At 35.1% G+C, this 26,513-nt stretch overlaps 1 protein-coding gene across 1 annotated transcript in view; it reads left to right on the forward strand.

Moving 5' to 3' along the window:
- The window catches only part of CWC27 (CWC27 spliceosome associated cyclophilin), a 192,422-nt gene that overhangs the window by 135,845 nt on the left and 30,064 nt on the right, over positions 1–26,513 (forward strand). Inside the window, exons 12-13 of the mRNA XM_077897982.1 lie at positions 16,309–16,418; positions 20,858–20,961. Coding sequence (XP_077754108.1) covers positions 16,309–16,418; positions 20,858–20,961 — 214 coding nt within the window. The remainder of the gene's footprint in view (positions 1–16,308; positions 16,419–20,857; positions 20,962–26,513) is intronic.

Raw genomic sequence — 26,513 nt, forward strand, 5'->3', positions numbered from 1 at the left:
AGTGGCTGCCCTTATGTTCTAACATGAGGTTGGAGAATAGAGCAGAAGCAAGCACTTGGCCTATCTTGGTCTGAGACTTGACAATGAATACGTCCATGCTGAGTTTAAGAAAGCTGTTTATTAATGAAACTAGTATTTCCATTTGTTCTTATTATCTTTTACAGTTATAAAAAGTACTTGTCTCAAGTTTTATTTCATTCCTGCAATCAGACAAGCAATTTCCTTTCTATCTGATTTTTATATGAACATCGTAGGTTGTCTGTGGCTTTTGGTTGCCATGGTGAGAAATCAGGCCTCTCCTAGCTGACTAGGACTTATTATTTCTTGTCTTTACTGTTACTCTCATGCTTAATCTGCTGATGTAAAAGGACCAAGCATAAGCTATATCAACTAGAACTCAGGGTGGTTGCTAGTATGCATATCTATGTGGCCACTTATTATTTCCTTTAGATTTATATTTTTCATCTCATTGTTTGAGCACTTTCTTTCCTACATCAGCCACTTATTTTACTTTCTTTGATCCTTTGTCTTCTAAAAACTAAAAACATTTCTTTTATCGGCAACTTGTGATAGTTCCATTCCAACCATGTTTCTATATATCATCTTACTGCTACTTCCTAAAAAGGAAACATTCCCTCCAGCCAGCAACTGTTCCACCTTGTTCCTCATCAGTAGGGCTGGCACCAATTCAAGTTCTGTCAACACTGTTCCATCAGATAAAGCTGTTGGTAACGTAAAGGATGAGAGAGGGTAGTGTATATGCATACAATTCAGGCTCCAACGACCTAACAGCATTCTTCCTGCTTCCATGTTAGCCTGCATGCCTGTGCCTTGAAGTCTACTCCAGTATTCCTGTACTATGTGCTGATACTGACACCTGTTCATGGATATATCCATGTCTGTCTGATAATAATTTAATCATTTGGAAAAGAACTCATGTTTTCTGGATTTCATTGACAAAATGGCTAATAATTAAGCATACATACACGATCTTTATATAAACATCATTTTTAATAATAAGCTAAAAGCCTAATTATAATATAAGTAATAGGCCTACAATCTGTAGCCATCTGTATTGTTTCACACTAGTTATTAATAGAACTGGATAAACTTCACTTTTAGAAAACCTCACTGTGTCCCAAGGGATAACGTTCATTCTGAACATTACCAGTCAACCATGTTGAATCACATACTGTGATGAGTTTAGTAGTGTCAAATCAGAAGATTTACTCAAAATCTTCGATCTCTGAATTATCTCCAGTTAGTACAATCCTTGCCAGTTCTGCTAAGGGCACAGAGTTTCCAGGCAGTTGCACCATCTGTATTACTTGCTTCATTTTTATCTTGCTGCCTTTTTTTTTTTTTTTTTAGATTTTATTTATTTATTCATGAGAGACACAGAGAGAGGGAGAGAGAGGCAGAGACACAGGCAGAGGGAGAAGCAGGCTCCATGCAGGGAGCCCAACGTGGGACTCGATCCCAAGTCTCCAGGATCACACGCTGGTCTGAAGGCGGTGCTAAGCCACACTGAGCCACCCAGGCTGCCCCCACCTTGCTGCTTTTTTGTGAGTCTCTCAGAATCCCTCTATCTGTTCGTCTAGACTACAGGTTAGAGGGTAGAGCAGGGCTTTCCAAATTGTAGCCAGTAATTACTGTGGGTCATTAAACTCAGAGGCATATCTTAATCAGCATTTTTTATTTAAGGAAATGGCATAGACCAGAAAACATAAGAATGTATCACATGTAGTAAGAGTAAGTAAGTATTCTTTTATGAAATTTTGAAATTTTTTTCTTTACATTATGTTGAACAATATAAAATTGTCATTTTTGTAAGTAAACAAAACATAATGTTAGTATTTTCATATGGCTTAACCTTATATACAATTTCATATGTTAGCTATATACCAAAATATGTGTGTAGTTAATATGAAAAAAAAATTCCTGTGATCCGTCACAGTACAAAGAATTAAAAAACCACTGAGTTTGAATAAATGTCTAATAGCACTGTGCCAAATAAGCCTCCCAAAACCCACAGAATATTTTTCCCTGCTTCTAACTTAGCTGGCCTCTCTTATGTAGAATAAGACTAATTCATGGGAAGCAGATACTTTATATTTAATAATGAAACTGTATTAATAGTCAATTAAACAGCATTCATAATTAATAGTATATCAAGTGCTTTCTTGAATTTTGGTGTGCAGATGAACTATAAGATTTAGAGACATTCAGAACAGTGAGAACTGCTCTAGTTAAGGAAGGCTTCACTGAGGGAAGTGAAATGAAAAAAATTAGTCTGACCAGAGGAAAGGGCACTCTCCTGTAACATCTTAATATCTATACCAAGAGTTCAAAAATTTATAGAACCTTGATTCTATAGAAGAAATAATCTATAGTTCAAAAAGCATGAGTAGTAGTACCCAGGTTTGATGAAATAGGATCAGGAAACAGTTTCAACTTGACAATCACTAACTTTAATGTGGTAAAGGACTTTCTGATTAGGAAGACTTATCTGACCTTTATAGCTTATAGTACCTTACAAAAGAGCTGTAATCTTATTTAGTTGATGTTTTTTAGTTTTTCTTTTAGATATAATTTTTCTTCTTTTTTGTTTTGTTTTTTTTTTCTTTTAAAAACCTGTAGAAAGTATAACCTCAGGGAAATAAATAAGTTTATTTATTCACTTAGAAATTTATGTATTTACTTAGGAAATAAAAAAAATCTTAGGATTTTTCTAAAATGGAGGCACCTGAGTGGGTCAGTCTGTTCAACATCCAACTCTTGGTTTCAGCTAAAGTCACGATCTCAGGGTTGTAAGATCAAGCCCTGTGTCAGGCTGCACTGAGAGGGGAGTCTGCTTGAGCAATCTCTCTCTCCTTCTCCCTCTTCCCCTTTCCCCTAGCTCTCTCTCTCGCTCTCTCTCTCTCTCCCTTTCTCTCTCTCTCTCTCTCGAATAAATAAATAAATCTTAAAAAAAAATTCCCAAAATAAATGTGAAATCCAGGACCTCAGGGAGAATTATTTTGGATACTTTTATTGTCTAGATACCTAAATATATTTTTAGAGAAAAACATCATTCATCACATGTCAATGAGGGCTTAGTGTTTGCATATTTTCTTGAGTGAACAGAATTAGATTTTTTTTAAAAGATTTTATTTATCCATGAGAGAGAGAATGGGAGAGAGAGAGAGAGAGAGGCAGACACAGGCAGAGGGAGACATGGGACTCAATCCAGGGTCTCCAGGACCATGCCCTGGGCCAAAGGCAGCGCTAAACTGCTGGGCCTCTGGGGCTGCCCCAGATTTAGATTTAGATCTGAAAAGACTACAGTATCCTCAAGACAAATCTGTTCTCTGTACATTTTTCTTAAAAACTCCATCCCTTTCTTACAGATTTCTAGTCTGTGCCTTATGTCCTACTGTGACCTTTTTAGCCACAATTTTTCTGTTGGACTATTTTAACAACCTGCTAACAGGCTGCCAACAGATCTCTGTTGCTAATCTCAGATCCTGCCAGTGCATTCTGTGTGTGGCTTTTCTTAAACACAAACTTGATCATGTGTCAATCCCCTTCATAAAATTCTTTAATGGCATCTCATTTCCTACAGGATGAAATCCTTTGTGTGCCATGCAATGCCCTATGTTCCTAAACTTTGCCTGACACGCCAGTCTCATCTCTCATTATGGATCCTAAGCTCTATTACTATGCTACATACCAACCTATTTCCCACCTGAGCCCTTGTTGCCACAACTTCCTCTTCCTAGAATGCCTCTTGTATGCAATGAAAATTTCCTCAGTATTCAAATAGCTTTAAAGGCCATTTCTCTGAAATGCCTTTTCTGATCTCCTTCATCACTAGACCAGTGGTTCCCAAGCTTTTCTATACATTAGAATCACCTGAAAAAAGAAAAAAAAAAAAAAAAGAATCACCTGGAAATACCAAAGCTCAGGGAGTGAAACCCACATGTCAGTACTTTTTGAAACTCTCCAGGTATCTGGTCAGGATGGTTTAAATATTCATCTGTATCTTCCTGGACTTTTTTTTTTTTTTTTTTTTTTTACTTTTGCTTTTAATTCCTTAAGCCACTTGGAAATTATTTTAGTCCATGATATGGGGTGAACATATATGGTTTGTAATTTAGCAGGTGAAAGAGACAAACTACCAGTATTGATACAATGTGGGACATATTCTGATGAAGGTTTGAGGGAGCAAAAGAAAGGAAGTTAAATCTAGATGGCAACATATCTTTCTAGACACACAAACCCAAGTAGAATCATCAGTTATTCAGACCATTGGTCTTCAAAAATGTTTTATTACACCTGCAGAATAAAGTTTTTAATTTTATTTTTAACAGTTTTATTGAGATATAGTTCACATACCATCCAATTCACCCATTTAAGTGTGCAATTCAATGACTTTTAGTATATTCATAGATACCTTCAACTATCACCACAATTTAGAACATTTTCATTATCCCAGAAGGAAACCCTGTACCCTTTACCATCTCCTGCTACAGATTCAGCCTTCCCTTCCTCCCCTAGCCCTCTGTAACCTCTAATCTGCTTTATATCACTATAGAGTTCTCTGTTATAGATGTTTCATATGAATGTGATTGGCTTCTTTCACTTAGCATATTTTCAAGGTTCATCTGTGTTGTAGGATGTATCAAATACTTCATTCCCCATTATAGCTAAATGATATTCCCTTCTATGGCTATACCACATATTGTTTATCTGTCAACTGATGGACATTTGGGTTGTAAAATACATTGTGAATATTTCCAAAACATGTATTTTTATATGTATTTGTGACTCATATGTCGGTATAACCAAAGACATAGGTTATATACTATATATAACATACAACAAAAAAACAATAGTTTAAATATTAATAACATTTTTAGGGTGCCTGGCTCATTAGTAGATCATGATGTTGATCTCAGGGTCATAAGTTCAAGCCCACACTGGGCACAGAGCTTACTTTAAAAATAAATAAATATAAAGGATTCTAATATTTTCTTCTCACCTCTCAAGTGAGTCCTTTTGTACACTAGAAACCTCTCAACTTTTATAAATTTTTGAAGCTACTGGTTCAGGTGTGTAAGTTAGTTGAAAGTGTTGCCGATGGAGGATACAGTGCATGCAAATGCATGGAGATAAAAGAAAGCATGGCGCCTTTTCTTATCTTGCAAGTTGTGTGTGTGAAACAGAGTGGAAAGGATATGGCATTTTTTATGCAGTCATTTTTACCCTCTCACTTACTATAATAATTTAGGTATCTAATTACAGAACATCTATTTACTCTTCCAATACCTAAGAAAGATAATAAAAGTTTTATTATACTATGTAAATCCATATTTTTATTGTTACTATTTGGCAGTGTACACAAGACACTTTATACTTTCTCTCTAGAAGCAACCTTACAGTCTGGTCCCCTTTCAAATAATCCCAACCAAGAATTAGCATCAGTATCCTTTTTTTACCACTTTTGTCTGATTTATCTCTGAACATCTTATTTTCAGTATTATCCGTGACATAAGGAGAGTGAGTCTGCCATAGAAAAACGACAACAAAAATAAGTCCTTTGTACTTTGCCTTCCACAAAACCCATAGAGAAGTCCCTTACACTACTCTACACTGTGATGAGTTGCCATATGATGCATATATAGAAGAATTGTTTATTCTTACTGATTTGATTGTAATTAAAGACACAATAATTGCAGTATTTACTACAGCCAAAGACTGCTGGTATCTTGTGAAGATGCTAGGCGGACTATTGGGATAGAATCCAGGCAACTCAGTTTCTCAGAAATACTTCTCAAGGTTGGCTTGCTTATTTTTCTATTATCCATACTTGTACTGCCTGAGATATTTTAACAGTATGTAGCATACTAATTAATTTACTACATTAAATGCCTTAAACAGTAATTAATAATGAATTTACCATCTAAGACAATAGAGACAAAGCATTTGGGAGGCAACTCAAGCCTTCACTCCAGTGAGTGACAAAGCTGAGAACAGAATGTGAGGTTGCTAACTCAAAATATTAAACCCAGTCCATTCAGTGTGTTGGCTTTGTTTTGTGACTAAGCCAAAGGTTTTCTTTAAAAAATTAATCAGTGAGAATGTGTCTGTAATTGTGTTCTAATCCAAAATAAGAGGGTGAGAAATTTTTCCCTTCACCAAGAAAAAAATGTAAGATTACTTTAGTAACGATTTCAGCTTATGAAATTAATCAAACAAACCCAAATAATCCTTCTTTATTAAAAGAGTTAATTAATGCCATTTCAAAGCTCAGGCACCTTAAAAGATTTTTTTTTCTTTCTGCAGCACATATGTTTTTGTAATATAGAGTTCAGAGACTTTAACTTTAGTTGATATATCATCTTAATGAGTATTATATTTCTATTGTTTCCGGATCATTTTTTGGCTGCAAGTACCACAAAAGAAATGTTAAGAACCATTAAGCTTAAGGTGGCACCTAATAACTGCAGCTTTTCAAGGAAGGCCAGTTATTTAGACCCCTCTGCTTTGTCCCTTCCTTCTCCCCACTTTCTTTCAATTACTTTCTCTAGGAATTCATTTTCTTCTGAAAAATCATCTTTTAAAAAAAATCTTAATTCTTTTAAATAATATCTGTCAAGTGTCTGAAAACTTATAAGCATTATTTGAATCTCTAGACATAAAATGAAGAATAAAACAGAAAAGTTCCTGCCCTTTAGGAACTCACATTCTTGGGGCTAGCTTTGGTACCCATGTCAGTCAAAGCTCACTGGCATTCACTCATTACATGCCTTTCCAAATTTCAGCTTTTTTCAAAAGATATGTCTTTCCAGTAGCAACTCATTCCACGTTATATTTAAATGAGTTATCATGCATAAAGCACTTAGAATACTCACTGGCACATGGAAAGCACTATTTGTACAAGTGTCCTACAGGCAGAGGATAAGAATAGCAGAGCATTTTCCATCCTACTGTATGCCAGCAGATAGTGCTTATTCTTTTTTTTTTCCAGATTTTTTTTTTTGAGTAATCTTTACACCCAACGTGGGGCTCAAACTCAACCCTGAGATCAAGAGTCGAATGCTCCATTGACTGAACCAGCCAGATAGTGCTTACTTTTAAGCAAATTCAGATTTATAGGTAAGCCTCATCATAAGAATGCTACATTTGAACATCCAAATTTATGGAAATATAAATTAAGTTTTGATAATTTGCTTCACAAATGAATTTCCCACACTTCTTCCAGTTATGAATTTTATTGGTGCTTTGAAAATATGATTTAATATACAGAAATATTTTTTTCCCAACAAACATGTTAATAAAGTGAAAAATATTATATCTACTCCTTGCTTCTTCAAATGAGATTTAATCTTTTGAAGGGAGCCATGCTAGAAAGTAGCTTATAATATGGGGTGCCCTGGATTCAATGCCAAATAATAAAACCTCATATTTATATAATATGAAGTTTACAAAGTCTCGTCAAATGCCCTTTCACATTTAGTTCTGTAACAGTCTGAGAAGTAGATTAAGCAAGTTCTATAATTTCCATTTTGCAAATGAAGAAACCAAAGCAATAAAGACATTTAGAACTCAGCCTAACTGAATCAGATTTGAGAAGTCAGAACTTCTGTCCAATAGTCTCCACTATAAAATTGCAAAGCATTGTTTCCTTAAGAATATTAAAAAACAAATTAATAATAAATAAAATAAGATAAGCCACAAGCAAAATGACCTATTAGCTGGAAGCCAGAATCAGCAGACTGAGATCTGGCCTACAGCTCACAGCATTATCAGTAAAACTAAGCAAGGTGACTCCCATCCAACTCAGACTCCAATCCCAGTTTCCAGAAAGCACATCTGAACACAGGTCGACTTCAGATGAAGCAAAACTTGATAATCTCTGTACTATCCTCACCTCATCTCAAAATACAGCTTGTTAGAGATATTTAAGATAGAAATTGAGGAAGAAGGGTGAAATCTGAATCGGACTAAATGAACCTATGGTAGAGAATACAGTCTAGGCAGGTTAAAAAATTCTGAAACAACTGGGTATGGTGCTTTCAAGTAATTGCACATACTTTCACATTGAAGGTAGAATATTCTGATAGGTTTGGGAAAATAATTTTACCAAGATACTTTTTAAAGTTCTTTCCTAAACTGATTAGGGGAAAATCTCAACAAGATTTTGTGAGCCAGTCTTTCTCTGTCTCTCTATTACTTACTGGCCTTTGTCCTCTTGTTCACTGAATTACTGCAGAAGGCACTGTTTTCATTAAGAGAAGTGTGGGCATCAGGAAACTTGGAACTTTAGTGTCCGTTGTATCAACTAACTCAAACTAGTATCACATAAAGAAAATATTATTTTATTTTATTTTATTTTATTTTATTTTATTTATTTTATTTTATTTTATTTTACTTTACTTTATTTTATTTTATTTTATTTTATTTTATTTTATTTTATTTTATTTTAATTTTATTTATTTTATTTTTTTATTTAGAAATGAGTTCAGGGGATCCCTGGGTGGCTCAGCGGTTTAGCGCCTGCCTTTGGCCCAGGGCACGATCCTGGAGTCCCGGGATCGAGTCCCACATTGGGCTCCCGCCATGGAGCCTGCTTCTCCCTCTCCCTGTGTCTCTGCCTCTCTCTCTCTTTCTCTCTCTCTCTCTCTCTATCATAAATGAATAAATAAATCTTTTTTTTAAAAAACGACAAAAATACTTTAAAAAAAAAAAAGAAAGAAATGAGTTCAAACAACATACCAGTCCGGGGTGGTTCAACACAGTTCATTTAGTTTTACAAAAGGCTTGCAAATACTTATAAATTATTTCCTTGCAGTGTAGACCTATAAGACATGTCTTGTGGCTACTTGTTACTCAACAAAATAAAGTTCCAGTTCACTAATCCAGCCCTTAGGTAATTGCATGCATAATCAGATTTTTCTGATTTTCCTTACTCCCCATCTTATTTCACCCATTCTTCACTTTCACAGAACATTTTTTGTCTTCCTCATGGCATCCTGCACTATATTGCCTCCCTGCTTGGTTATGATGTCTTTTCTACCAGCTTTGGCTAGATCTTCCTTCTCTAACAACGCCCAGTTTTGCTGCCACTTCCTCCTCCCAACTTTTCCTGTCTCCTCTGCAGGGATTTCCTAAGTACTTTATCAGGACCTCTCATGTCGTTGGTACCACTGCACAGTTAAAAGAATATATGTATCTTATCCATTTTCCAGCCTATAAGCTCCTTCACATCAAGAACCATCTATGTTTCACTCACTCCCATATACACTAGTGCCCCCCCGCCCTTTCCCCATAACTGCTTGCAGTGTAACAGAATAAAAACAGCATGGCCTTTGAAGTCTGACAGCCCTGATTTCAAATCCTTTCTCCATCATTTATTAGCTATATAACCTTGGGCAAGATACTTAACCTCTCTAAACCTCTGTTTCCTCTTGCACAAAATAGAGACGATAATATCCATTCTGTTGTTACAGAATTAAGTGAGAAAGCAGGCACAGAGTTCTTAGTATTATATCTCAGACGTGCTAGGTCCTAAAAGCAGTGATAGTACTAGTAGTAATGGTCTTATATTTTAGTCACTTTATTGCTTCAATGCCTCAGTCACACACGGGATAAAAAGAAACCCGTGCATACCACACATGCAAGTATTTAAGGACTATTTTTGAATTGGTCTGTAAACTCTTATAACTACTTGAAGAAAAGTATCTCATGAATTTACTACAAAACACTGGAACTCTCCTTTAAGTGCTATTATAAATGCAGATACTCTGAAGTGTTTAATTTGCCAGGGTAATCATAGCCTTAGGCAGTGTTAGGTAGCAATTCTTTCTTCAGTATCCTCCCTGATTGGTTTCATGAAATCTTTTTATCTTGAGGAATTTTGTATTTTTTTTCTTATTGCTACAACACAGAATATAAAATTTGTAGTTTCCACATCCAGAATGGCAGGTCAACGTAGGGATGTTGTCAAAATGGCCATCAAACTGCAAGAATTGTGGCTCATGCCATCTGGAGAAGTGCAAAGTCTGCTCTGTTGAGAGACCTGGGGGCAACATCAATCAATCTTTGCTCTAGTCCTGGGGTCTAAGTGAGGAAGAATGAAGTAAATTTGAAAAGAAACAACAGACTAGAGCTGACAGGTGGAAAGTTGGAGCCCCAGAAGAGAAGCTATTCGTGTCCCTCAGTAATTCTCAGTAATCATTTTTGTATTGTAATTGTTTTTTGTGATCATTAAGAAAATGGAGAAACATCTGATAAAAAGCTTTTGAGATAGAATTATATAATAAACTGTAACTTAAAACAATTTAAGTTTAAAGTAATTTTAAAGCAATTTCATGTTTAGGCTTCAGAACCTGTCTTTACTGATATAAGTTCTCTTCATCTCTTAATTTATTAGATAAGTTCATTTAATTCATTTGAATTGATTTCTGGTATAATACTTTGTAGTACCTAATCTATGTGTTGTTATATTAGTTATTACCAACATGACTGCTGTTTGGTTTTTTTGTTTTTTTTGTTTTTTTTTTTTTTTTTGCTGTTTGAATAGTAAACTCAACAAAGCAATATGCTTGAGAGAGTAAAAGGTGAAATTTTGTATTTGGGTAGGACCAGGGTATTAACAGAAATTTTTGGTGTTGTTGTTGTTGTCTTAAAATTTTATATATTTATTAGAGAGAGAGCAAAAGCCCAAGCACAATGGGGCTCAATCCCAGGACCCTGGGATCATGACCTGAGCCAAAAGCAGACGCTTGGCTGACTGAACCACCCAGGTGCCCCAAGACAAGTTTTTAAAAATCTTAAGGGAAAATAACAAAAATTAAAATTATGAAAATTCCTAGAGAATTAAATCTATATTGGAAGTCCTGCCATTTTATAAATAGTCACAGCATACTTTAAATGTATATAATTTCAAAGTGATTATTAGACTATAATGAAATACATCTGTAGTGATTACACATTCCAAAGAGAAAGTACACATAGTAGTATATAGAGAAAGGAAATAACATTGAGATGTCATAAGATCTGGTTTCTGATATTCCAAGCCTAGCACAATCATTTGACCTCTTTGAACCTCCGTTTTTCCGCCTGTAAAGGAGCAGGTTCTTGCTGTCTAAGAACTTCTTAGTTCTTTATTTTCTGTTGTAATTGTGGACATGTTCCTTTTATAGTGAATTTAAAAATTAAGATTAAGGGGCACCTGAATGGCTCAGTTGGTTAAGCATCTGCCTTCAGCTCAGGTCATGATCCCAGGATCCTGGGATGGAACCCTGCATCAGGCTCCCTGTTCAATGGAGAACCTGCTTCTCCCTCTCCTCCCTGCTCGTGCTCTCTCTCACCCTCTCTTGCACGCTCTCTCTCTTTCTCAAATAAGTAAATAAATCTTCAAAAAAAATTAAGTAGCCAGTAGGTTGTAAATATACAGAATCCCTAGATATGAACTCTCATTCACTCACAGGTTACCCCTGTTAGAGATGTTTAATGGAAAATACAACTGAAAATCAGTATTTTTTTGCAGAGGTAAAAGAACTAAAATCTAGTAAGGCCAAAATCCAAAATGTTGTAGCTAAGATGCAAGCCCAAATGGAGACCATATAAATAAGGATGGACAAAGCAGAGAAGCCAATGGAAAATAATGAAACTGATAAAGAAGAGGAGAAGAAAAGTAATGAATCATGAAGGTAGACTTAGGAAACTCAATTGACTTATTAAAACTCAGTAACATTTATATCATAGGAATCCCAGAAGATAAGGAGAGAGGAAAAGGCAGAAGGTTTATTTGAACAAATTATAGCTGACAACTTCCCTAATGTAGGGAAGGACTCAGACATCAAAATCTAAGAAGCATAAAGAACTCCCATTAAATTCAACAAAAGCTGACCATCACCAAAGCATATCATAGTCAAATTTACAAAATACACAGTGAAAATCAGTATTTTTGTGTTTATGTTCCAAAATAGGATACAGTCTAAAAGTCTGGATTAATTTAACTGTATTATAACTTGTTACCTTCACATTTCTCAAATCAGCTAACAGAAAAACACAGGAAAATATTCTTACTTTATTTTGAGGATTACTTTAAGTGTAAAATAACATGAAGCAATGAAGCTAGGATGAAAATGGAAAGAAAAAGAAAATGTAGACTGAATTGCATTTAATCACTGTTCAGCGTTAAAGTATATGTCAGTGTTCAGTGTTCAATTCAGGTAGCCCCTGAATTATTTAACAACTTCTGACATATCTTCACGGAACTCTGGAACTATAGGCTTATTCTGACCACCAGATGGAGCCAGTATTGTTCAATTTGTAACAAAAAATATGCTGAAAATAAAGTGATTAAATAAAATGAATAAATCATAGATTTCTTATTTTAGTTCACAGAACAGAAAGAAATTAAACTTTCAGCCTAGTCTTCCCCTAAGCTTCTGTGTAGACTTTGTAAATGTGCATTTAGACACCTCTAGTAAATAATTTCTTTATTGTGAATAATTTTCATTTTGGCAGTTTCATTGGATAAAGAGACCAGGTTTCTAGTGATTCACTTTTTAAAGACGTCATTTAAGCAACTTGCAATTATCTTTAAAACAAACTTAGTACAAATTTCACCTCTTGTCATTCAGTAAACACTATGGATTATAATTACAAGAAATGATAATAAAAAGTATATTATACATAAGCTCTCATCTTAATGTCAAAGAATATATTCCCATTATTGTCATTTCCATAATGGATTTTCCTAATAAAACAAACAAAACAATAGGCATTCTGACTAGGGGAAAGATACATAGTATATCCCCAGTAGCTCCTCAAGGAGATGGTAAAACCTCAATGAATGGGTATAACTCTTACAGAGATTCTACCCAAAAAGTTTAGTGTTCAGGTAATCAGAGGAAACTGCCTTAAAGTTGACTTCTGTTCCTCTTACCTCTATTTAATATGTGTCAGAAATTATTTATCTATAACTCAATTAAACAACTATCTATTGTAAAAGTATTTGTATGCTAAGGGCCCTAAGCCCATACAAGTCCCTCAGGGAGTCTCTCCATCCAGCAAGAGCAATAAGGTAACTAAACACTGTTGTAATTAAAGATCTAAAAATGATCAAATTGTTCATCTGTCCATTCAGCTACTATTTATTGAGCATATACTATATGCAAGGCATATGCTAGGCCACAAACAGGGCATAATCCCTGCCGTATGTGTTTGTAGCCTAGGGGGCAAATACAGACAAGTAGTTAAAACTGTCTAAAGGTTCAAATGAGGGGGGGACATATGACTAATTAAGGATTATCAGAAAAAAGTTATAAAGGAGTCTTCCTAGGTGGAAATTATTTACATAAATCCACTGTTTGGCAGACTGTATTTCCCATTTATTATGGTCTTGGAGGAATTTAGAGCCTTTTTTTGGCAGGATTTTATTTCATCAGACACATCCAACTGGTTACCTGATGCCTTTTTATGTCAAATTGGAATATTTTCTAAGTTTTCTTGTGTGTCAAACATGAAGAAGTAACCAAGCTGGTTAAGAATTTGTCATTTAGAGTCAGACTACATGGGTCTATATTCTCATGTTCATAGTCCCTTAATAATAAGTTATGTAACCTCTTACTACTGTAGTTTCCGTATCAGCAAAATAGGGCTAATACTGTGCCTTCCCCCATAGGTTTGATTATCAGGATTAATCAAGTAACTCAGGTACTGGTATCTGGAATATAATGAGTACTTAAAGTATTAGTTATCATGGTTATCTACTTTCAAGTCTGGTACATTTCCTAGAATTAAGAACTGGTATATACAAAATTTGATTTAAAAAGAAGATACATAGTTTAGCTTCCAAAAAGTATGATAAGAAACAACTAGACTGGGGTGCCTGGGTGACTTAGCCAGTTGGGCATCTGCCTTTGGCTCAGGTTGTGATCCCAGGGTCCTGGGATTGCGTCCCATGTCCAGCTCCCTGCTCAGCAGGGAACCTGCTTCTCTCTCTCCCCCTTTGCCCCTACTTATGCTTGCTGTCTCTCTAATAAATAAAATCTAAAAAAAAAAAGAAAAAAGATACAACTAGGTATCAGCAGCATTGATATTTTTTATATCCATTGAAGTCTGTCCCTTTTGTTTTCAAATGCTGTTTACTATTAGCAGTAATATGTTTATTTGGATAAAAGTTTTTGTTTATTACAGGAATTTTTCAAAAATTTCCTTGAAATACTGGGTATATTCAAAATAATTTATAAGTAGCCCTAACAGTTTCTGATACATAATGATTATTTGATAAGCATTTTTAGAAAAAAGAAATGAATGTAACAGCTACTTAGAGCTGTTAAGCTCCCTGAACTCTGGTCCTGAGACAGTGGAGGGAATAAGCCCTTTATCTAAAAGATGAGATTTGTAGTTGGATACCATTGGTTCATGAGCTAAGTAACCACAGTTGAGTAGTCATCATCCCTTCATGTTTAGAACAAAAACGTTTTGAGATAAAGAATTTAAGTGAAGCAAGGGTTAAGTTTCCAACTAGCTCTTAGAGGAGGGGTTAAAGGCATTCTTTATAACATGCAGGGACAGAAGTACAGTACTTAATTTAGACTGTCACCTAAACTAAGAGTCAGAACACTAGTTTTAGCCCAGGCAGAGCTGGAGATCCCCCTGGGAGACTGGCTGAGTAACTTGACTTACCTAAACACTCACTTATAAACTGAGAAGGTAGATTAGATTAGAAGATCCTCAAAGTAACTTCTAGCTCTGGTGCTCTCATGGACTGATACTCCAGTAGTAAACTGATTATAGTGATGTTGACCATTCTTTTCCTTAGACCTTTTCACATATATTACCTAGTTTTATCTCCAAAATAGCTAAGATACTTTATTCTAACAGTATAACACAGGTAAGCTTTAGGCCCTCTAAGGAATCAGCAATTTGATATTTAAAGTCAAAGCCTTGATTTCTTAACTCTTTTCACCTATCTTAGATTAATTTCACCCTGTAGATTACATTATAGAATGAAAAGCTGGTATCATTTATGTTTTAAATGTCTTTCATAGCATTTGTCAGAATGCCCACCATATGAGAGACACTAGGTAAAAATCTTATTTTCTGATTAAAGCTTTAATTGAAGCCAGTAGGGCACAGGTGTGGGCCTTTTGTACCATACAGACCTAGGCTTAAATCGCAGCTTTATCATATTCTAATTTCTGTTTCCTCTTTTGGTATATGGATCCTTCATAGATAATCAAAGCACTTTAGCATGGTGCCAACATATAGGCTTTAGTAAATGTTCTTTTTTTCACACCATACTTCATTCCTATTCATTTAGCATGCTTTGTAGGAATTTCAGTTAATGACAGTCATCAGACTACATCATTATTCATGAATTATCATCCACTATATATTGAGATTTATAATAAAAGTAAAAGAACAGCCTGTACTTAGAGAAACTAAATTTTTCAAACTCCTTGTGTATTTTATTAGCCAGTTTTATGTCACTAAAATCATCCAGTCACTTATTCAATTTTTGTTTATTCAAGGGGATTCAAGCGTATGAGAAATGAATGTGCTACTTCCTGTTCTGGCAACATGAACTGAGTTAGCACAGAACTTCCTTCTCCTACAAATATATAGAAATGCTGGATAAAATATGATCCAGCCCAATTTAAATACTTAGCTAAGCTTGAGAGAGAAATAGAGACAGAAAGAGACAGAAAGTAAGGAAAAAAAGACCTAGGTACAGAAACGAAGAGGAGGCATAACCAGAGCATGATTTGGGCAAACGGATATTATAATTGCCCGAGGGAATACTGGAACCAGATGTAGGCTCTACTTGCTAGAAGCTGGAGTTTTAATCTCAGACTTGGACAGAGATGTGGCCATGGCTCAAGAGAAATGGGAACTAGAAAAACTGTCCACCTGGTCAGGACTTAAAAACTGATTAGATACAATTAAACAAGGAATTAATGAACTGAAATATAAAACTAAGGAAATTATTCAGAGTATACTGCTGGGAAATGAAAATGAAAAATTTAAAGTGAGATAGGTAATTTTATAGTCAAACAAGTGAGAAAAACTATAGTAGTACATTATATAATAAAGATGTTTATAAAATTGGCTCATAAATTAATATCCATCACTGTCTAGCATAGGAAATATTTGTGGAGCTGGTGGCATTTATTGGTTTGATTTTTAAATGGGTGAAAACCAATCCTAGTATCTGACCTACTCTTCTGTAATAAGCATAGATGTTAATATGAAACCACATAGCCTTTTTACTATTTATTCTAAGAACATTCTATTATTCTTTAGAGGAAGAAACTGCTCCTGATGGTGCTGTTGCAGAATACAGAAGAGAAAAACAAAAGTATGAAGCTTTGAGGAAGCAACAGGCAAAGAAAGGAACTTCTCGGGAAGATCAGGTAACTTGACAAGCCTAAGTCCATATGTAATGCACTGCTTTTTCATTGTCTTCAAGTGTTGCTAATGAAGCCTAATTTGATTATACATCAGGAAAACATTACCTTTTAAAAATGAAAAAGGAGGGATCCCTGGGTGGCTCAGTGGTTTAATGCCTGCCTTCAGCCCAGGGCATGATCCTGGAGACCTGGGATCGAGTCCCATGTCGGGCTCCTGCATGGAGCCTGCTTCTCTCTCTCTCTGTTTCTCTTATGAATAAATAAATAAAATCTTTAAAAAATAAAATAAAATAAAAATTAAAAAGGATATGTTCGTATAGAGTGGGATGACAGGAACCTTGACCATTCATGTTCTTTCCAGCCATTGTAGGCAAAGCCTAAAACTTTCAGGTTTCAACCTTGTACTCCCATTTCAAACATAGGAACCTTGTAAAGCCACATATTCTCAGATAGCCAGGTATCTAAATAAATATTGTGAAATGGAAAAGTGGTGATTATAAATGATCAAGAGATCTCTTCTAGCATAGCATCTCACATGCTGACTAGCCAATCTGCTCAAAATTGTACACTGCCTATAAATAAGGTATTTGGTCCACTAGTTGACTTCTACTGTAAGTAATCATACAGGACTCTGCTTATTTCAAATAATCTCTGAATCTTTAAGAACTAATAAAAGAAGATTGTTAGAAATAAGAATAAAAAGAGATGGTTCAACAATTTGAAAGTCAATTTTATACATCACGTAACACTTAGCATTCAATGAAATAAATCTCCTCAGCAGCCATTCATGTTGAAAAGCTAGAGGGAAGACCAAAATCCTTTATTTTTGGTGCTGCCATACATATCTATTTAAGAACATGCCATTTTAGGTGTATAAATAAAATAGGCAAAATAAAAGTAAATTAAAAAGCACAAGTCTATTTGGCTAAGTTAATCAGGGACTGCATTATAAATGACACCTAGTTACTGGTAAAAAAAGATCATCCATCAGTACTTAGCATGAAAATAATCATGGGGAAAGTTCTATAAGAAGTCAGCTATAGGAGAAATTATAAAGAACTAATCTGAGTAATTTTCAAAAGAAATGGCACATTAAATGAAATTAAGAAAAAGTACATTATTAACTTGTTTTCATGGAATCACAAAGTCCTTTGAATAGCAACTGCAGTCAGTATACTACCAAAGCTACCCTAAGGACCACTCTTACTTAAGCATTCTTCTTTTTTGCCTCCTAGCGAATAATTATTAAGAACCATGTACTAATCAGTGTATTTGGTGGTAAACAAGGTGGACACGTATCTGTCCTCTCTGAGCTACTGGGGAAAAGAGCCAGTCAAGTAATCCCAATAAAAGAAGGTGAGCATTATGACAGGTTAAGTATAGGGAACTATATAAATACATAACAGTGAGACCTATCATGGCCTAAGAATCTGGGAAGGCTCCCCTGAAAAATGATTGGTCAGTTGAACTTTGAAGGTTGAACAGGAGATAGGTGGCCAGACAAAAGGAAGAGTATATAAGAAATATTTCATCTCTTTGCAAAAACTATAAGATATTAACTATAACAATAACATAAACTAAGAGAAAGATGAGGCTGGAGAGGTAAGCAGAAGCCAACTCATGCAAGGCATTTTTGAGCCATATTAAGAAATTTATTATATTTACCCTAAGAGCAATGGGGAGCCATTGAAAAAAGGAGGTGACATGATCTCATTTGCAGTTTGGAAAGATCCTTCCAACCTGGCTGTAGTATAGAGAACATACTGAAACCAGGACAGGACTAGAGGTACAGAGGCCAGTTGAAGAGCCTCTTCTTTGTAGATACGCATGCACAAAGTCTACAAAGGCAGGGCCTCTTCAAAACAGTTTCTGCTTGCCAGGAAGGCTCTCACAGTGCTGAAGAGCCATGCTCTAAGTAGTTGGCCATTCATTCCTTCAGCAAAAACTAGAAGACTAACTCCCCTGCAGATGCCAAACAGAAATGTCTCTATGTAAATCCTATCTTCTTTTTTTTCTTTTCTTTTCTTTTTTTTTTTTTTTACTTGAGAGAGAAAGAACAGACATGAGAGAGAGTACGAGTGAGGGGAGGGGCAGAGGGAGAAGCAGACTCCCCGCCTGATGTGGTGCTCCTTCCCAGGACCCCAGGATCATGACCTGAGCCAAAGCAAATGCTTAACCGACTGAGCCACCCAGGAGCCCCCAAATCCTATCTTCTTTACTCTGTGTTGTGCCCCATTATTTCTGTGATGTTTGCTTCTCTGCCTCGTGTCTTCCCTTGCCTTTAGAATGCAGCTAGAGAAAATCCAATCTCAAATACAGGAGAAGCTAAGAAAAGCCAAGAGGATGTTTTTTGTTTGTTAAAGGCCCCCTTCTCTGAGTAAATGCCAGTAGCAGGTTAATTGGCTCTTGCCACTTTCAACTCAAGGAAGAAGACCCAGGTCCCGTGTAATTTTCTAGGAAATTTTAAAATTTGATTCCACTAAGAAATCTACTTTGTTTTCATTTTCCTTTATGCCTTCAGAAAAGACATTTCCAAATGTACAAAAGTCCACCATTAAAAATTGATGGGATTTACTTTAAGCTATAGATATAGAAATATGCATATGGAGATATATAATATACATCAGATGTAATCTAAGCTCATACACATACACACAAAAACACCCCAAAAGCCTTGAAGGATATATACCAAAATGTCAACAATTATTATTCCTAGTGGTGGGATAATAGATATTTTTGTTTTGCTTCTCTTTGTTTTCTAGTATTTCTAAATTAAGCTTTTTTTTATTATAAAGCAAATACAATAAAAGTTTGTAAGCACAATAGTCTTTTTTAATGAGTGAGGTTACAAAACAAGGGATGCCTTCTTTATCTGTTAAAACTGTTTGAAGAGCTTAGTCTTTTAATTACTGCTCTGGAAACAGATCAAATATCTAAACCCTAATGCACTATAGGCAGCCCTCGGAATCCCTCTGAGGATATTCTGTAGGAATTTACAGTACTTCCCCCAAACTCCTCTCATTCAACAGCTATGGCCATATTTTCATCTGTTGTCCATGTGGGCATTAAATTTTACAGAACTTACAAAGCATATATAAGGCACTTTCACTATCATTTTTAGCAATAACTGCCTTTGTTTTGTTTTTTGCTCCTTGCACCACCTGTCTTGACTGAGCTTAAGTTCTGGACCACCAAAATCTACTTAATTTTTTCTTGAACCATGGTCTCGATGGTATTTCCTAGATAAATTATGGAGCCTAGCAATTTATTGTGACTCTTTATATTTGTTATTTGCATACTGAACTATTATTATAATACCTTTTTCCTTCTGAAATATGAATATTTTAGTACTGAATTCAATATGTCAGGATCTTAATTAGATATACAGCTTTTTAGACAGGTAGTACTTCACCCCATTTCACAATTACATACTTTTTTAAGCTGTAGGATAAAAAAAAATTTCCCGACTTTTATTCTCTGCTCAAATTCTGGAGTCATCTGTTGAATTATAGCCAGGGTGCAATGTGATTACAAAATTGTAGGCACTTGTTGTTTGTTACCCACAAAGGACATGGAAGACAAACAAGAATCAGAGATATGTCCCTTTTTTTAAAACCTACTGAAACATGATATTTATGTACCATTTCTTTTACTTAACAATAGAATGTAATGCTTCATGAATATAATTTTTAATAATAGTGTAATAGCATAGTCAATGCTTTTTAGCAAATTTATCTAGTTCATTACTGACAGACATTTTAACATGTTCCCACTCTTCTACTTGTATGAATGCTGCTGCAGTGTACATCTTTTGCATAAGCCATTTTCTGTGTTTCATATTATTTTTCTTCATGTATTCTTAGGATTGAAGTGATTGAATCAAAGGGAATTATTTAAAGTTTGTGATAAATACAAATAGCTTCTAAAAATATCACTTCCATTTATCCATCTTCCAAGAGTTACTGTGTTCATCCATTCTATCTTCCTTAAAAATGAACTTTTTACATTTTTGGAAATTTGTTCAATGACAAATAGTATTTGTTGTTGGCGTTTTAGCAGCATATTTTAGTGAAGTACCTCCTTTTCTGATGGACATTAAAAATTAGCTACTAATCATGCATTTTAATGTTTAAGCATCTTTTATATAAGCAAATTTATGTTCCCCAAATCAGGAAATGGTCACATATGTCTGAGAGAAAATGTCAGTGTAAATGCAAACAGGGCATTGTCAAAGTTTGTGAATATCAAAAAAAAAAAAAAAAAAAAGTTTGTGAATATCAGTCACTGCTGGAATTTTGTTATATTTTCCTTCAAAATTAAAAATTTATCTAAGTGCTTTATGTGTTAGTGTTTCACATTTTATTTTCTACCAAACTTCAGTGTCTCTCATAAAGTCCTATTTATCTTTATCAGATAACTTAGCAATACAATTGTTATTCCAGACCCTGGCACTGCTGAACCAGTTTAAATCTAAACTCACTCAAGCAATTGCTGAAACTCCTGAGAATGACGTTTCTGAAGCAGAAGTAGAGGATGATGAAGGATGGTAAGGGCTTTTGATTCCTCTATATTAATCGTGAACAGACAGGCTCAGAGCAGAGATGCTGTTAGGACATTCCTACTTTTTTTTTTTCCCTTCAGACTTCACCTTTCATCAAACCCTTGTCATCACAGGGCCTCAGCACCTTTTGACTTCATTTCACTTGAGTAAGCATTTATTGAGTGCTTGGTGTGTTCCCAGTATTGTGCTAGCCAGCAGAAAATATATAAGAAATATGTGACACTCTCCCAGTCCTAAATAACTTTCTAATATTGTGGAAAAGATAAGATCCACATTAAACAGCTAGAAAGCAGCTTCAAAAGATTCTAAATCATTAATGTTTTACACTTTCCCACAAACATTTTAGGACTCAGTAATACATTTCATAATCCTACTAAGTTCCTCTTAAAATTTATGACCTACAGGATCCTAGCAATTCATACACAGTCAACTTATTTTTTTCTTTGGCTATTTTTCAGCTTTTTAAGACACTGATAAGAAATAAAGGAATTAATGACTCGTACATGTCCTATCCTTAGCACTTTATCCTATAACAGCAAAAAGAAAAAAAAAGGAATAAGAATCGTGCTTTCCCTTATCACACTCCTCTGTCCTCCAGTTGACTTCACATGTAGTATATTAGGACTCCCCACACCTAACTGCCCTCACCTCCCACTCCACCCTGGCTCGAACATATTGCTGCAAGAAAGCCAGTGGGTCACCCCCCACATATGACTCACCCTCTGGAGCCTCTGAACTGTCACATGTGCCATTACCCCAACCCAGAATCATAGCCTCACTCCTCTCTGCCAGACAGCATCTCTCTCCTATTTCAAAACTGCTCAACACTCCCATCCTCCAGGAAACCAGTCAGCAAGATTTGTTGAGCACTCACAAATCTAGAGGGTGGAGGAAAGAAGGCTGGGACACACACTAAAAAAGACATAAAAACACTTATTAAGAAAGCATTTAAGTAAGTAAGATTCTACAACTCTACATAACTTTAATCAAAAGGGCTGAGGGCATGATGATTAGAATGGAATGAATCCTACCTCCCCTTGGACCCTTAAGTATTTATACATTTCTCAATATATAGTTTCTATATGATGTAGGTTATATATTTTTTTTTAACCCTGAGACTTTTTTAATTGGTTTCTATTACTTTTGTGTATTTGTTTCTGCTTAAATTCAAAGTTGCTTAGAGGCAGAAGCTGGCTTCTCCCATAGTCCTCTGACAAAGGGGAAGGCTCAGTGAGTATTGATTGACCCATACAGATAAATGCACATTACATAGAGGAATTTTCTGTTTTTTATATGACTGGACAGGTTTAGTTTTATTTTGGATTCCTTGAATGTCTCAAAATATCTTTCAAATGTTTTGGGTTCAGCCACCACACAAAAAAATGTTTTGCCAAGTCCTCTTCCCCTTATTTTTGAATCCATATGCATTTTTTAAGGAAATATGATCCATGTGTTTCTGATTCATTTACACTTAACTCATCAAGATGGTGTTTTGTAAGAGCAGTTTGATGCCCAATAAGTTTTTTTAACCTTTTTATAAGCCATTTAAGTCCTTTTTTATTGAACAGGAAAGTCACCAACAAATTTAAACCCAGAAGTTTCATTTGAAACTCATAACCCGCAGGATTCAAATTTACTTTTAACTTGGCAAGGCCATTTAACTTCCCAAGGTTCTTCCTAGCCACTTGGTTCAGTATTCTCTCATTGTGAATTCTTCATTAGCGTCAGATGTCAATTAGTGTTTTTAAAATTGTCATTCTTGCTTTTGTTGTGATTTCACAGTACAATCTATGTTCTAACATCCTCATTAGAAAGTAAACAAATGGAAAAACTTTACCAGATGGTAAAATCAATGGTCAGTGATGTTGACCACTTCTCCATCTGGGGAACAAAAATAAGTGGTAAAGGAAGGGTAAATAAGGTAAGGACACATTACCAAGTCTTCAGGGGGTTCATTTCTACCCTCTATTGCAGTCTCTTAAACAGAAAGTCAGAACTGTAAACTATGTACCTACACATTTTTTGTATTTATCTTATCCGAATTCTAATAAAATACCTTTAGTGTTCAAGGCATGACACAGAATCATACAGAATACATGGGACCTTTTTTATTGCAATATAGACTTTGAAATTTTGTAACCTGATAAGCAGCAACATCCTTTCTGTTCATCAATACACCCATTCAACTGTATCAGGTCTCTGGTGATTTAGATCATCTCTCATAAAGTATATTCCACTCAGAAAAGAAGTCTTGTATTCAAAATGATTTATGGCAAATATTATGAGTGCATGGCATGTGCATGTGTGTTATGCATAAATTACATGGTTACCAGACTATTTTGTAGGTCACGGTTACCGCTTTTCTAAGAAGTGAAAGTCAGCCAGTGCTGTACTACACTGTCAGGGTCTGTTATCTGAGGTAAAATGATTGCTTCTCAGACATTTTTATGTGTCCGCATGAGTGACCACACATTGAGGGATCATTTTCATTTTCTGTCAAGATAGAAACCATTACCAATTTGTTATGTTTTCTTTTACTTGGCAAACTATTCTATTCGCATTTTTGGCTGAGCTGCCGTATTGGCATGGTATACAACAGACATTTGGGTACCATTCAGCAGCATTCTCCTTTTTATGCAAAAAAAAAAAAAAAAAAAGTGGGGGGGAGAGAAAGAAAAGAAATATGATTCTATTGTAAACACTGTATATGGTGTTTGATAATTATTCCCAGATTTCACTGTCTAACAAGACATTTAAAGAAGTGTTATTAGTAGATCTAAGCTGAAATGCATGATAGAAATTTTTCACTCCAAATTATTAGGATTCTTCCTTTGTTGGGATATATGCTGCCAATATTTGGTGGCAGTGATGGCTCCCAGATTCCAGTGTAGCAATAAAGTAGCCTCTTTGCCACTACATTTCTTCATCCCATAGCATCACACTCTTATAGCTTTAGAATTTTTCTTTAAGCATGGACTTCATAAAATCAATTAGATACAGGGCAGGAGTCATCGGCCAACAGATTCATATGACCATGTGGATGAAGTCCATATGCCATTTGGGGTTTGGTTAGATAAAGCTTGGTTAGCTCCCAAAAAAGTTTTGAGAGAGCTGTGTCTGACAAGATAGTAGAAAGACATAAAAAAGAAAGCCACCTGCTCCTGCAGAACAAAATCAGCTCTCCAAGGAGAGAAGAAAATTTAAATCTATGAGAATAGAGTGTGATCCTGTGATCTATGTTCCATTGAAATTTTTTCCAGATTGTTAAATCTAAGATTAACCTAATACTTTACAACAAATATACATGATAAAATAATCAACAATATAAAATATGTCTGCCTTGCTCCCTCCTTCTCTTCTCATCTCTCTCCCCTCTACCACTTTCCATAGTACATACAGTATCCAGTATCATAAGAATTAGAGAAACACTAACAATTGCATGGTTGCCTCAAGTAAGTGTTTTTATTACATAAAGGAAAGATGTTCACTATAGCAGAACCAGAATACAGACCCCTCAAAGAAAGTAAATAAACATCACCTGTAATCCCAAACTCAACAATAAATACTATTAATTTATACCCTTCCAGATATTTTTATGCCTATACATATTTTACACAGAAATGAGATCATATACTTGCTTTTTTCCCCTTCACAGTATACGGTAAGTACTTTTCCTTGCCATACATAACTTTATGATTAATTTTTCTATGTTTGTATTATGGCCACATAGTATTTAATTATATGATAAACCATAGTTTACTTGATGACCCCTGTGTTGTTGGATATTTAGGCTCTTTCCAGTTTTTATAATTATATACAACACTGTAATGACCATCCATGTGTCTTCATCATTGCCATTCTTTTCCAGATCAATTCCAAAACTGGAATTTCTTAGTCAGTGGGTATGCATATTAGGTTTCTGCTAAATATTTTCAAGTGGCCCTCCCAAAATGTCACTCCAGTTTATATTCCCATGTAAATCTCATTTTTATGACTTGCTTTTAGGGCTGTTAGAATCTCAAGAATTAATTAAGGTACTTTGCAGTACTTAGGGAAAGAGAATAACATTTTAGCTTTGTACTTGTAAAGTTTTAAGAAATACAAACACAGTCTGGTTTGCTTCTGTTTTTAATAAACTGGTACAGATTTCATCATGACTCCTCAACATCCTCAGGTCTAAGTGGTTTTGTTCTTGGTTCTAAACAAATTCTCCTTCTAAGATAGATAATCTTATAGGTTAGAACTTTTGGATCTAGATTATTTTTTGTTTGTTTTTTTGTTTTACTAATGCACCTGGACTTGCATCAAAAATTAGTTTGTCCATCAGTCACAATTTGTTTGTGTTAGAGATTAGAGTTCAAGAACCAAGATTTAGCATGAAGTAGATTTCAAGTGTTCCTCTGTAATTAGCATAGTGTGGGCGTAACCGGTACCAGTTGTCTGAGTATCCAAAACTGTGAAAATTTAATAATGTGAATGTGAAAGTAATTTTTTTTAAAGATTTTATTTATTTATTCATGAGAGACACCGAGAGAGAGAGGCAGAGACATAGGCAGAGGGAGAAGCAAGCTCCATGCAGGGAGCCCAAAGTGGGACTCGATCCCAGGACTCCAAGACCACGCCCGAAGGCAGGCACTAAACCACTGAGCCATCCAGGGATCCCCCCAGTAAAAGTAATTATTGAGTGTTAGCCCCATTTAGAACCATTTAAGATACCATTGAAGGACATAGCTTCATCTCATTGGCAAAGCTTTTAACACCTTTTATATATAACACATACTATAATTTGTATACGGTTTAGTGGTGTATCAAGTAAAGGATGCAATAACTACAAATGAATATTTTAATTACGGTCTGCACTTCATCCCATCAGGACGTTGCCAAGCACAGCCATGGGTAATAAGTTAGTGTAGACAAACCTAAATACAGGTAAAAGGACACATGTTGAGAGAGGAGTGAAAGCCCACATTAGCCAATTGAGAGATTTTCTTTACCCAGTACGTTAGCTAGGATAACAGGTCTCATTTTTTTTGTCTCTGGATCCCTTTATACTTCCAGAATTAGTGAGGACTCCAAAGAGCTTTTATTTGTATAGAATATATCCACTGATATTTATCTTACTAGAAATTAAAACTAAAAAATTTAAATCACTTAGAAATAACAATAAACATATGTCATGTTAACAATAAACAAAATTTTTACAAAGAATCACTTTATTATCTATCATAGGAGAAAATCTAGTAAGAAGAGTTGCATTGATTTCCTTTTTTTTTTTTTTTTACATAACTCCAATGTCTAACATAACAGGAGCAGCTGGATTCTCATCCAGCTGTTCTGATCCCACACATCATGTATTCTGTGAAGAATTCTGTACATTGATAGGATAAGAATGAAAAAGGCAAATAATGTTTTAGTATTCATATAAAATAATTGACATTGGAGACACAGAGATCCCCAAGTCACACTTTGAGAATTAAAGCATTTTTAGCCATTTGAGAATTAAAGCATTTTTAGCCATTTGAGAATTAAAGCATTTT

The sequence above is a fragment of the Canis aureus genome, chromosome 5, assembly GCF_053574225.1.
Source record: "Canis aureus isolate CA01 chromosome 5, VMU_Caureus_v.1.0, whole genome shotgun sequence".
Taxonomy (NCBI): Eukaryota; Metazoa; Chordata; class Mammalia; order Carnivora; family Canidae; genus Canis; species Canis aureus.